This window comes from Diadema antillarum, unplaced genomic scaffold, assembly GCF_040938485.1.
Source record: "Diadema antillarum isolate AM-2024a unplaced genomic scaffold, OU_Dant_1.0 seq00000782_RagTag, whole genome shotgun sequence".
Classification (NCBI taxonomy): Eukaryota; Metazoa; Echinodermata; class Echinoidea; order Diadematoida; family Diadematidae; genus Diadema; species Diadema antillarum.
This window is the reverse complement of record NW_027271670.1, coordinates 1,306,647-1,320,712: the sequence shown is the minus strand read 5'-3', so window position 1 is coordinate 1,320,712 and position 14,066 is coordinate 1,306,647. Positions and strand designations below refer to the sequence as shown.

At 38.7% G+C, this 14,066-nt stretch overlaps 1 protein-coding gene across 1 annotated transcript; it reads right to left on the bottom strand.

The window, feature by feature from the left end:
• Positions 1 to 1,156: 1,156 nt before the first annotated feature.
• LOC139739083 (DNA-directed RNA polymerase III subunit RPC4-like) lies at positions 1,157 to 11,931 on the bottom strand. The gene is made up of 9 exons (XM_071649698.1): positions 11,873 to 11,931; positions 9,091 to 9,284; positions 8,058 to 8,107; positions 7,572 to 7,759; positions 6,919 to 7,082; positions 6,016 to 6,217; positions 3,689 to 3,984; positions 2,639 to 2,776; positions 1,157 to 1,809 (listed from the first exon to the last, which is right to left on the bottom strand). Exons 2-9 carry the CDS (start codon positions 9,229 to 9,231, stop codon positions 1,684 to 1,686), a joined length of 1,305 nt encoding a protein of 434 aa, XP_071505799.1. The 5' UTR covers positions 9,232 to 9,284; positions 11,873 to 11,931; the 3' UTR covers positions 1,157 to 1,683.
• Between the last annotated feature and the right edge of the window lie 2,135 nt (positions 11,932 to 14,066).

Genomic DNA, 14,066 nt, shown 5'->3' with positions numbered 1-14,066 from the left:
CCTCTCTCCTTCTCTCTCCCTCTTTATCTACCTATTTCTATTTCTCTCTCCCTCTCTCTCCAGCGACACTATCCATGTACTGTACAAATACAACAGAAACCATGCCTTCAGATTTAAAAAAAAAATAAAAAATACACCCGACGGGGGAGGGGTGGGGACTCCTACGTGCCCCTTCAATGGCTCCCATATACCTATGTACTGTGCCCAAACATTTTTTACATATTTGTGTGGGTTGGACTTACATTGAACAGTATGGATGTCATACAGCAATAATTGAGTACTCATTCTTCAAAACAAACATTTTTGTTATTTACTTGCGTGCTGTCCTATTGAATGGTAACAAACAGTGGATATTTGAAAACATTGTTCGCATACTAATTGAAATAGAAATCATTAAGAACTGGAATCATTAAAGAAAAATTCAAAACCTGAAAGCAAAACAAAGATTCATATATCAGTGCCATTTTTCCACAGTTAAACAGTTCCAGAGTCCATTTGCTCCATCAGCTTTCACAACTAGACAAAGTCTGAGAAACAGCAAACTTCCAACAATTTACACAAGACACAATGATTTAAAAAGAAAACAATGCCAGCAATTCATTATTCATAACATGGCTATCAATACCACCATAAATAAGGCTCTTTCCTTTGTCAGGCAGGTACACTGTGATACTAACATATGTACTCTTGAGTTGTGTTTTGTATGCTTTTATTTCCAGGTTGTGATGAGAGTAAGAGCATGTCACCAATTTTTATCACGCTGGAACTGAGAGCAGAAAGACTACTTGAAGATTGAAGTTTCTCTTTCTCTCCTGAATTGGCAAAAAAACAAAACAAAACAAAACAAAACAAACAAAACAAAACAAAACGTTAAAAACAAAACAAAACGAAAACGTTAAAACAAAACAAAATCGTTTCTGATTATCTGGAGATTTGATGAATCAAACCATACTATCTTACCTTTCTCTGATATAAAATATGCATTGAAATTCACAGGTGTCAATTAAATGACAAGATGATAATTCCTGCAGCAAAGTACACTAAAGATTTGACAGGGTTTAACAAAATATTAAAAAAAATGAGACAAACATTATTGTTAATATGAAACCTTCACAGGTTGGGTAATGAACCAAAAACATTAGGAGGAGGCCTCAAGGAAACTGAATGTTTTGGGACCTCTGTTCTGTACTTCCACCTTGGTACAGGTCTGCCAACATTCCCACATCCAAATCAGGGATATTCCACTTCGCAATCAGGGATCTATCTGTATGTTAAGTGCATTTCGATGGGTGGAAATAATTCCCAAATAAGGGAGATTCTACTATCCTCTTATTCAGACACGAACAGATTTTGACATTTTCAGGGTGACTCCTGCAGAATCAAGGAAACTTGGCAGCTCTGCTGGTAATAGCCCCTCTGAGGGTTCTCCTTTTGATGACAAACACATTTACTGGAGCTCCTCATGAAACTCTTTTTCAAAGACCCATGGCAGATGCTGAGATGTCTATGGGTGACTTCTACAGTTCCCATCACATATGGTAAAAACTCCCATAAGCAAGGATCATATGTTGCATAGCAACGTAATTCTAAATAGACATGTCGTCTTTAAAGACCCGAGTCCAAGTGTCTTTCCACCACACAGGAGAAGCTATAATATGAGGTGAGAATAGAAACAGGGTGTGGTCATGGGGGCATGGCAAGGAGGCTCTCAAAGTTTGGGGTGCAGATGATGCGGTGCTTGATGTGACCCAACGTCAGCATCTCGCTGGTTTCATCCTCCCCGTCTCTGATGCGGACGGACACCAAGTCCTGGATGGAGCAAAGTGGCAAATTGAGAAATATGTGACTGCATTGTGTATGCCTGTTTCAAAAGAACACACACTGTCAAGGTACAAACTTTCATGCTATTAATATTTCACATTGGACTGATTTCAGTAAACATCATTTGATGACATTTCACAAATGAAAGTATTTCAGCACATACATGGATATGTCAACAGATATTTGGGTGTAGTCCGTATTGTACTAGTTCAGTCACACACAAAATGAAGACATATTTCCACACCCTAAGATAGTCCACATTTTCAGCACATTTGTGTCCCACATATACTTTTCCTCTGGGACATTTTACCACCAGTTATTGCACTGAAAGCAGTTGCTTACAAGTGTAACTACCCAGATAAAACTAAGGGTAACTATGTGTTGTTATGCTCAAAATCCTATTGTCAAACCTTCAACAAAATTCATGATAAAAATGATTAGTAATCTGCACACAAACTTCATTTATATGAAGCAGAATGAACCCTCTATTAGAACAAGTATCTTGATTATTTCCCCCTCTGGAGTACATCAGTAGCTGTTCAAATATAACCAATGCATATATTTAATAAAATATACTTCAATTAGCATGCTTTACTGGTTATTTTGTTTTTCCTTCTTTGAATGTAAAATAATACAGAAATAGTACTGCTAAGCTTTCTAAGGGCTCAAGCAGAAAAGAATACCAGCAGTCGTTGTCAGATCTAATGCATATGGTGTATCATCATCCATTTCCCAGACAATAATACAGCAGTCTATTTCCCAGGTCACGACCTCATAAACTAGAACATACAGGGCATAAAGCAGCACACAGTCATACCTGTAAGAACCCACAGGGCGTTCCCATGGTGACGTCCAGGGTGACACCGTTGGTGAGGACTAGTCTTGTCTTTCCAGACTTCAAGACTTGCAGCTTCCCCAGAAAACCCTCAGGGAGATCCTTGAGAGTGCATGGTCGCTACAATAGCAACCGGCAGAGAAAGAGGAGGAGCAGAAAGAGACAATATCTTCATAAGAAGTATATGGTCCTGTATCCATCACAAGAGCTGTGGGTCACATCACAATGATAACTGCTACTTTGTGGCACCTTGAGAACTATCATTTCACAATGTGCAGCAAAGAGATATTATTTCCAGTGACAAACAACTTGCAGAAACAAAATGAATGAAGCAAAGGTTGACGACATACTGTATCAGCTGTTGTTTTTGTGTACAGATATTTTCGCGATTGAGGAGATCAGACATTTTCGCAAGATGTTATTTTCATGAATTGATACTTGCTGTTGTACGAGTGCACTATTACCCTAGTACAAGGTGATATTTTCGCGTGTTGTTAAATTTGCGATCCACCAGTGATTTGCAAAATTCATGAAAATTAAACCCTCGCAAAAACAACAGCATATACAGGACACTGAAAATTAAATTTCAGCTTTCTGTAAGTTCTGACTTCAAAGCAGATATGGAACTATTTTTATAATGTCTACTCGCAAAAATGTGAATTTAAAAAGAATAGTTTCCCTTTATAGAAACTGGAAGATATCATATCGTCGCTGGGGCGACAAGACCTCATATCTACAAAATGTCAAATGCTCAGGAGAGCCAAAAAACATGGCGGCCAAAGCACTATAGCAAATGGGATAGCCTTTCCTTTGACATGCCATGGTGGCTTCATTTTTGGAGTAAGACAGCTGGGATTTGGACAGGACATCACTTAACCTATTATTTGACTATTAATCAAAAAAAGTCCTTTTCACCAAAATTGCAGATACAAGGTCTTATCACCTCAGCGACAATATGTCTTTTGTGCTCTACAATTAAGACAAATGGATCACTGGCAACCAAAGTTTATCTTTCACTGAAAGTAGCACTACCTTTTTTGTGCTGTTCTTTGAGTTCTGAACACTCCCTCCGGAAATGACAGGCTTCCGGTCCTCCTCCTCTTCCTCAGCTATGGGGAGCCCGGGGAGGGTGTCCGGCAGCTGGAAGAACAGGGGCTCTCCCTCCGACTTCCTGCTCTTCATGAAGAGGGAGGGGCAGGTGGGTCGCCCCGTCGAAAACTTGTCCTCCTCCGGGAGGGATGTCACCGGGGGAGGCGGAGTGATGGAAGTTTTGTCAAACTTCTTCTCGTCAGGTAAGTCAACTTCCATGTCTACGGGCTCAGTCTTCACTGCAGAGCAACAAAAATTCAACATGATTAATGTGGAGCTTTAATCTCCATATATTTCTTCCCTGACTGCTTAAAGGGATGGTACAGTATCTGTGGAGATGAGAATTGGGCTTTTAACTTTTTGCGAGATACCAAGAATAACACTTATGAAATAGTACAGAGGATACCATTTTCAGAGGAATTCAAAGTTTATTTGATGAAAATTGGGTTTGGAATGACTGAAACATCCAAAAACAAAGTAAAACAAAGCTATCATAATAAAGTTTGGGTCCAACACTTACTAGAATTGCTCTGTTTTGGATATCTCAGCCATTTCCAAACCAATTTTCATCAAATAAACATTGAATTCCTCGTGGAATTACATGCTCTGTCATATTATCTCACAAAAAAATGTTAGAAACCTGAAATAAGTTCTCAACCAAAACTACACGATCCCTTTAATAGGCAGAGTAACATCACTTTATACAAGGACCCTACAGAAACAGTGTCTACTTTGATTGTGATGAAATTGAATGAGAGTAACATAACTTCATCATGATTATGCTGCAGCTTTAATTTCCAAGTGTCTTCCCTATGTGCTTCTGGCCAGAGTTACAGAATTTTACACGAATACCCTACAGTCACAGTGTCTACTTTCCATGTGATGAAACTGACTGTAAAGAAACATAAATTCATTATGAATATACTGCAGCTTTAATTTCAAAGTATCTTTCCTAACTGCTTCAGGGCAGGTTAACATTATTCTATATGAGGGCCTTAAAATATATTGACATGGTGTCTATCTTAACCCTTTGAGGATGGGCTAATTTTGCTACAGCACATATTTCCCATAGACACTTGCCTAGACTCGTCCTCAATGGGTTAACTGTGATGAAAAAGAAAAGATCCTCACATGACTACACTTCAGTACTAATTTCTGAATGCCTGCCTTGACTTCAATAGACAGCATAGATCAGCATCAACATAGACATATGAACTTCTGTATTAATTCTCGAATGTCTGCCTCGACTTGACAATATTACATTAACAGAGACGCCAACCCAAAGCACCTTCTTATCTGGACATTCTCCCGCCTGAAACCCCTAGCAAACGGGAGACTCCAAGTTGATGTGTGCGAAGCGCGAAGTTCCTAAGGTTCCAGATGCTCTCTGGTGCTATATAAGGCTTTTTTTTTCAACATACAATAGAAATAAGTAAGAAATCCTCTCCGATGGGAGACCAAGAGCCAGGGCGGGAGAAATTAAATCTCAAGCGGGAGAACGGGAAATTTTGCAAAAATGGGTTTTTGGCGGGAGATCTCCCGTCGAAAATGGGAGAGTTGGAGTCTCTGCATTAAATTACATTTTCACTTAAATTTTCCTATTAAAAGTAAGAATTGTTCACGTGAGTTTTTCAAATACCCAGTGAATCAAGACAAGTTGCTGAAAATTTCATATTTCTTGAGCACCAAAAGAACATTTGACTTCACATCTTCAAAATACATGGGGAAAATTTAGCCCCACCATATGTCAGTTAATAGACAAATCATAAAGATCAGATAGGAGTGTAAGTAAAATTCTCTTTATCTTCTCTACATACTGTAACATTGTAATATCATATATTTGTGGTAGAGTTTCTATGCAGAGACAACAGTACTGTAAAACATGATATATTCGCGGCATGAAATTTTCGCGAATTGGAGCCAACAGCCTATTTCGTGGCATGAAATTTTCGCGAATTGCTACTGGCATTCAATGCATGTAGTGTAGACAAAAGCTTTCGCGTGCATTTTAATTTCGCGAATTTTGGCACTCGCGAAATTCGCTAAATTAAAATGCACGCGAAAATTTCTCGTTTTACAGTATATGGATCTAACCAAAGCTTTAAAAGATTCACAAGTTGTGAATGGAGAATATAATTTTCTGACATTTTTCACTGAGAGCTTTCAGTAATTTCTTAATTCGCTGAATCTAACTATAGTTCAGGAAAATTCCCTTAATATGGTCTCAGACAAGACGTGCACTAAACAATGACAAAAATAACAAAACATACCTTTCACTTTAACATCTGGTAAGTCATCTGTCTCCATTTTCACTTCGGACTCATCGTCATCATCATCCGATTCATCCTTAATCACTGGTTTCCGTTCCCTTGTGGTCACCTCCTTGACCACTGCCTTGGGTGGCTTGGCCATGGGCAGTGAGACTGGCTGGTATTGGTCATCCACGCTTGAATCCTCCAGGTCACTGATGAACTTTGACGAATATGAGGAATCAGATAGAACTGATATTCATTCCAGTGTATGGCATTAGAATTACACTTGTCGCAACTATGTGGACAGTGTGTACATGGGAAGAGGGTGGATGCACTGATGCACATGCCGACATAATCTCAAGTTAAATTGGTCAATTTGTTAAAATCAATACATTCACAGCATATTGGACTGCATCTTCAACGTCCTACTACCATTGCATAAAAGCTGTCTTCCCGAAATATCTTGCCCTGCCATGGCACTATGAAATGTCATTCAAGGCACTATGAAATTAAAAAAAGCTAATCAGGTGTAACAGCAGCAGTGGGAATGTACACACTCATGTGTACTACCAAAAACTAGCAGGTGGAAAACCACAGTTCACCATCTTTCTTTTACTCCACTCTAAGACTGTCTTCATTTCAAATAATACTCACATCTACCAGAACCTGCCAATCTTTTTCAAGTTCACTTTAAGATTGTCCTCAAAATGCTCCCCTGTACACCTTGTATACTGTGTACCATATATATGTTGTAAGATGTAAAGAATAACCTATATAACTTATTCAAGTTTCCGCTACCCTTTCTTTTTCTGTCAATTACATCCTGGTATGCTCTCTCTCTCACAATCATCAAACTGTTCTTACAACTATTGCATTGTGACAAAGAGGAAGTTTTATCACTATTCCCTAAGTGGGGCTTACATCATCTCTCACAAGCTCTCGAAGACGATCATCTCCACCAACAAAGTCTCCCGTTTGGCCGACGCCCTTTTTGCCGCCACCTTTGCCACCTCTTGAAGAAGACCTACCATCACCCCCTCCTCCTCCTCCTCCAAAGCTGGGCCTTTCAAACACGCTTGAAGTGGCTGAAAAAATATCAAATAGATCTTGCAATTCAACAGACTCATGAAATCAAGCAAAATCAAGTGGGATACTTCCTTTGTCCAACTCAGTTGATATTTACTGTGGCTAGAAAATGATCAATAATTATGAGAATTCAAAAGCATTACTTTTACTGTCTTTATAACAGTCTTCATTATTGTTTTTGCTGTTATCATCATCAGTATGTCATTAATATTATTTTCATAATATTTCACCTATATTATATCATGATCAATCTATACTGCATCACTCAATGCCAACATGTAATATGTATACAGGGTCCAAAAAGCTTACCTGTACAGGATCATTTCCTAGGAAGCTTATGTCATTGGTGCATGAGCACCAACAATTTTATGCATGAAAATGGATCCTCACAGTACGATGTCACAACACTAGAAAGAAGAAGAAGAAGAAGCAAAAAGGAAAGACTGCCAAATAGATTTGGCATCATTCAACAGCAGTAATGCACTCACGCCTTGAGTTCAACCTCTCCGTGGGCCCACCCTCAAAGATGGATGAATGGGACTGGATGTACTCCACCTTGCCACGCCCTCTCCCCCTGCCTCTCCCACGACTCCGGTCTCCTCGTGGCCCATCTCTAGACTTTGATACCACGGGTGAGGATGAGGATGAAGAGGCTGCATCTCCTTTCTCTTTGCCACTTAAAAAAGAAATAAACAAACAATAAAGCATTAACTTTTGTACGTCAAAACTTAGATTACATTGCAAGTGCAAATTTGCTGCCTCAGATTCTAACAGGTAGAGAACTAAAAGATTGGCTGATATGTGATGCTTCAAGAATTTGCTATGCTCAGTTCTTTCTTTTTTCAGTTGCTAAAGATAGAAAATGATACATAAACAAAGTCATAGGATTCTTGCATGAACGTACAAATTATTCGTGTAGTAACGCTGTAAAGGTGCAACTTCTAACATACGAAAATATGACTTTCCACACTTACTCATCCTTGCTCCTGTCTTTCCTTACAGGAATATTTGGCTTGAAGGATTTCTGCAAAAACGAGACAAAACAAAGAATTAGTAGGGCAAACAAAGTATGATGAAGATAATGTGAGACAATCTGTATTACATAAAAAATATGGCACCACATAAGAATTAAAATGTGGTAAATTTGAGCTATGAGCAAAAAGCATGACATACAAGGTCCTATGACCAGTGGTATTGATGTAGGAAAACAAATATCACACATCACAATTACTGTAATACACCGTATATTTTGCAAGGTTTTTATTTTCACAAATTTTGCAAGTCAGCTGCAATACGCGAAATTCAAGATGGTGCAAAAATATGGACTCTGAATCCCAATATGAATGTGATGTACACGTATACATTTCTCTGTTTAGTACAGGACTCCACGACTGCAAATCTAAACACTCGTGAAATCATTGGGAAAACTCGATTCGCAAAAATTTAGACTTGCTAGATGTACATGTATGGCGTATACAGTATCAGATCATACAGATTTATATCTCACATCCTTGAACAAGACAGAACAAGTACAACTTCATTGTGTTGCTTACATTTACTAGCATTATGATATACATAAACATTTAGAAATAATATAAAAATGTTTTATACAAAGTAAGGATCAAAGCCTCACACTGAACAACGTTCACTCATACAGTATTTGTTCCTGTTCAACCCTTCTAGTGCTTTGTTCAATGATTGGCTTACATGCTGGCCTGCTGTCTTTGGTGATTGGCAAAAGTCTGGAAACTAATTGTCCAAGAATGGAGAATACCTATCCCCCCTGTTTCCTATTGTGTCACCTTGACCTTCCAGTTGGAGCAATCCAAATTACCCATTTGAGTGGGCTTGCTAACTTTACCACTACAGCTAGGTCAAGTTGGGATAAACTTCTGGTGATGAAACAGCATGGCAAGTTACAGAATTACCACTGTCACGATAATGGTCAAAATTTGCAACAGGCAGCTGCTGTGAATGGGCACTGGTCCTTAAATTCTTCATACTTGCCTTTGGTATTCCACCCAGTGTGAGGTCACGTGTGCGTAGGGAAGGCAGTCGCTCGCTGGGTTTGATCACACTCCCTCTACGGTTGACCAGGCCCCGGGGAATGGCCCCCGATGAGCCCTGTCCAGATGGATTGCTAGACATGTCTTACAGGCCAGGTCTCCACATAAACTCCGAACAGGATGCTCGTCCTCCAACTTTTTCGAATCATGGAAGAGAACATATTTGCAATTTAAAATGACAAAATGGATGCAGTTACTACGGGCGAGGATCAGATTATATTTTGGTGTAGTTTCTGAACAGAAAACAAAAAATTAAATGACTTGTCTGATCTCACTTCAAATTATTCTCATCTACATGTATTTGTGACCCGCTACAACAAAAAGGTCCTAAAGTCGCGCACGGTCGAAGCCGTGAAAATCGAGTTTGAAGTCAGAGCATCAAAATTGGTCAAAACTTACGATTTTCTGATGTTGACATATTATTGTAGTTTGACATATCTTCTATCATCTGTCGAAATTTTGAAGCAAAATGGTGAAAGGAAAGACAAAAAAAAATAGCGTTTTTCTGGGCCATGTTTTTTTGGGCGTTTCAACGAAGCAGAAACTGGTTCCAAAATTTGGATTGAGCACCACAGATAGGCTCCGCCCCTAACAACGACCAGAGTGATCTCATTGGTCAGTTTGCTGCTTGCCGCTAATCGAAGCGTGAAGCTCACACACTGCCCAGTCGACTGGTGTGTGCAGGCGGGGTGCGCTATGCCCAGCCGCTTCTCCTGGCATTCTGGTCACTGATTGGTCGGTGAGGAGACCGCCGACGCTGTGCTTGAATGAGCATTTCGGGAGTTGCTAGGGCTTGCTTTCTATTGTCCGGAGGTGAAAACTGACTTGCGTGTTCCTTGATCGCGATTGCGTCGCAAGGAAAACTTTTAGGGTGCTTTTCTCGAAACAGTGATTTCCCAGACATCTCGCCATGCTCTCTTTTAAACATCGATATCTCCGCAGCCGATTATTTTTATAAGATGTGTTATATATCAATGTAAAGCAGAAAGATTAGGAAATTAAGCCATGCAATTTTCAAATAATTGACCTCGCCCGACTTTAGGATCATTTTGTTGTAGCGGGTCACATTTCATTAACAGAAACTTGGTAGTTTTGTGTCCACCAGAATGACAATTAAAGAGCTCTTTAGGTCTTTAGAAAACAATTAATGGAGACACAAGCACATCCCTGTTATACATCAAACTCCAGTCAAGAGGGTCAAGTACAATTGTACTGTAGTCAGAAATATCATTGCTCAATGATCATTCCTCAATATCACATCAAATCAAAGTCAGAGTCATTTCCAAATGGGACTAAGATACATCACAGTGTAAGCGTCTCAAGATACAGTGCCATGATTTCAAAGAGTCATACTCATAGCACATTAAATATATTCTTTCTGGTGACATTTACAATTCAAATCACATTGACATGTAGACCCTACTTGGCAAAGATTTATGTCCATGCTCATAGTTTCACAACATTTAAATGACACGAGTACTAACTGTTCAGCATTTGGTTCAAACATATTTGTTGACTCGTCTTGTGGCTCATGATGTCGAGGGTCTAGAGAAGATATCAAAAAGGCATGTCTACTCATGGCAAGGCATCCAATCATGTGATACCTCAGCTAGAATAATTATGATGGAGCCTAGGCTACCCGAGCATGCAACTGAAATGTCCACAACTTGCCAGAACTTTTCATACGACTTCAAACTTCTGTATGCTCTCTCAATCTCACATTTCTGATAACCTGGAATTCCAGTTTGTACATGTATCTTAGAATAACATTGGAGGTGTGTTCTTCTGCATGATTACCAAAACTTTTTCAGCAAAGATTTACACATGTAGGACTAGGACTTAGGAGTAGAAAATAGTACATACAGTCAGTGCTTTGGCTGCACATCTTTAATAATTTGTGAGTAGTAATGCACAGAGGGGTGGAGCTAAGCTCAAACTTGGAGACAACATAGCATTGCTGCAAATACGGGGCCGAGAGATGTCCCTGCAGGATAACCTCAATCATGAAATAGTATGCATCCGTGTTTTTGCTCATTGTAGAACTCTAATCTCACCTAAGAAATTGTCTTTCTTTCCAACCATAGTCTAGAGTTCTATAATTTCAACGATATAATGACTAATGACAAATGTCAACAAAGAAATTCTTAGAATACCGGTAGTTAAATTTACTGTATCGTACCGCTGTGTAGAACCTCTACCTATGCTAAGTTATAATTTTGAAGACCTGCTGTTACTATAATCCCTGTGAACTTGTTAGCCTAAATTTGATTAAATTTAAAAATTTATATGAATTTTAACAGCGCAGCGGGCAGCTGCTCAGACCGATAATCGATATCTAATTCAGTTCAGATCGCGGTGCAGTCATCGATCGATTGGAGCAGTGCAGTTAGCACTTGTGGTCGCTGAGTTGTGGAAGTAAATAGTTACCCAGTCTTCTACTAGTATTACATCCTTAGCATCATATCCAGAATTGGACTTTGCTGAGTAACATTAACAACGTTGTCGTTACCAACGTAGATATGTACATAGATGTAGATACACATTCCCCAACACATTATTGAATATACGGGACTGAACATACACATCGGTCCTCACTCACGCAGGCATAGATCTAGATCCGAAGTTTACGAGAATTGACGAACAGTATATTCTTAGAGATCATATTCAATCAAAGCATACACTATTTCTCTCCACTGCTTTGGGTCGAAACGCAACTATCTTACCTTTTTATGCATTAAAAGACACTTTGGTCAGTCATTTTATGGTACCTCACACGCACTGCTGCACAGACCCAAGTGGTGCAATCCCAACCTGTTAACGCTGAGGTCGCTCTCCATCTTGCTCGATTCGGCCGGCAGAACGCGGACGCTATGCGACAGAAAACGTCCGACAAGGGCTGCAGACTGCCGAAATATAAGCGATGTTCTCCCTCCTCCTATAGTCCATGGGCCAAGACCCGAAAAATGGGTTATTGGTACCACCTGAGGTTACAAAACCTTTTTGGTGCCACTTTGTTTGTCGGGCACAGATGTGCTTATCAAGGTATGATAGCATTTCCAAATGAGTAGCTTAGTCATAATAAATGAATATTTAACCAATTTGGTCTCGTTTTTATATCCCTATACTTCTGAATCGAAACTAACCGCTATACAAAGAAGAGCACTGTCTTCTGTATGTCCACAGGTGTTCTGTTATAAACGTCATTTTCTTGTGACGTTATGACATCGTCATCCTCCTGAATTGCATATAAATGTGCGATGTGACCAATATCCCCGTTTGTGAAGACTAGTGAAATTAAAGCTAGAACATACTTCTCAGAAGGGCTCAAAGTTCATCTTCTTCCATCTGAAATTTGCTTGCAATATATCGAATATTCAGGCTCTAAAAATAAAAATTAATGTCTGACTGACATGATTTGCAAGGATAATGGGTTGTATTTTGAGACCGGATGTGTTAGAAAATAAAAGTTGATGTACCGACTCATATTCAGTAGTGGATAGGAAAAACCTTAGAATGTGTATTGATGATCGGAACGTACCCTTTTATAGCAGTAGTATTGAATGACATACAGCTAACAAGCTGTGCATGTTATTCACTCCTGATAGGTACATGTACTACTATCCCGATATGATGTAATCGATTATCAAAGGAAACCAAAACCCTAAGAGAAATGTGAATTTTAGGGAAAGCAGCAACATTAGTACACTAGAACACATCAGTGAAAGCTTGAGGAAAATCGGACAATCGATGCAACAGTTATGAATTTTTAAAGTTTTAGTGTTGTAATGACTGGATAAGGAGACTACTAGAGTTTATGACTTTATGTGTGGACAACAATATAAAGAAAATAAAAGAAGAATCCCCCCAAAATAATTCTTTTAATGGAAAATATGCATTCCATCAACTTGTTACTGACATATGTTAAGGGTAATATCATTCCCCCTGCTTTATGAAAGAGGTTGGTCAAGTGCTCTTTCATCAAGCTAGAAAAATGAAAGTATGTTGAATTTTCTTTATAATATTGTTATCAACATATGGTGGTTGTTGTTGCTTTGGTTTTAACGGTGTGTATTACTCAGAATTAAGTATTACGCAATGACATCATTAAGTGGAGTAGCCTCCTCATGCAGTCATTATAATACAAAAACTTTAACATTTCATAAGTTTTGCATCAATTGTCCGATTTTCCTCAAATTTTCACTGATGTGCTCTAATAATGTTGCTGCTTTCACTCACACATTGCTATTTGGTTTTTGGTTTCCTTTAAACATCACATAGCAACCATGCTATGAGATTGCTGTACTTTTGGCGTAGTCATGTGTTCCACAAGTCCGTCGTTATCCAAGTAGAATGGTGTTTTCACAGCAATATTTCGCAAATTACAATATATTCATACATTCATAAACATTATGTCTCCGTTTTAGAGCAAAAATCGACAGTTTATGCAGTCACAAAGGAACTGTGTTTTGCATTTAACACTATATAAACTGTTTATTAACTTTTATGTCAAATTCTTTGTGAAACTGCTACCACTTTGTGCATTTACGATGTGACTTTATTGATCTATAGTCAACCTCATGAGGGTGGCATTATATCAAGAAAGCTTCTTGTCAAATTGTTTATTGCAATGTCATTGTATATATATATATATATATATATATATATATATATACATATATAATGAAAGTATCACATGTCGTAGTGACTCAGACAAGCGGTCGAATGACAAACGCAAAATTAGTAAAGCTTGTGAAAGCCACCTATTAAGTATTTGGTTAACGTTTCAATGTTGATCATCCTCGAAAATGTTCTGTTTGGTGAATTTGCACTTCAGATGTGGCAGATTATCTCATTCTCGACAATTCAGTTATCGACGTGTCAGTAGTAATTTGCGATAATATACATGTACCACGATAG

Excerpts from the sequence above, each read along its gene's own strand:
- LOC139739083 (XM_071649698.1), bottom strand. The coding sequence starts at position 9,231 with ATGTCTAGCAATCCATCTGGACAGGGCTCATCGGGGGCCATTCCCCGG. Across the intron at positions 2,777-3,688 it reads CAAAGAACAGCACAAAAAAG|CGACCATGCACTCTCAAGGA; the intron begins GTAGTGCTACTT and ends TTGCTATTGTAG. Across the intron at positions 1,810-2,638 it reads CGCCCTGTGGGTTCTTACAG|GACTTGGTGTCCGTCCGCAT; the intron begins GTATGACTGTGT and ends TGCTCCATCCAG.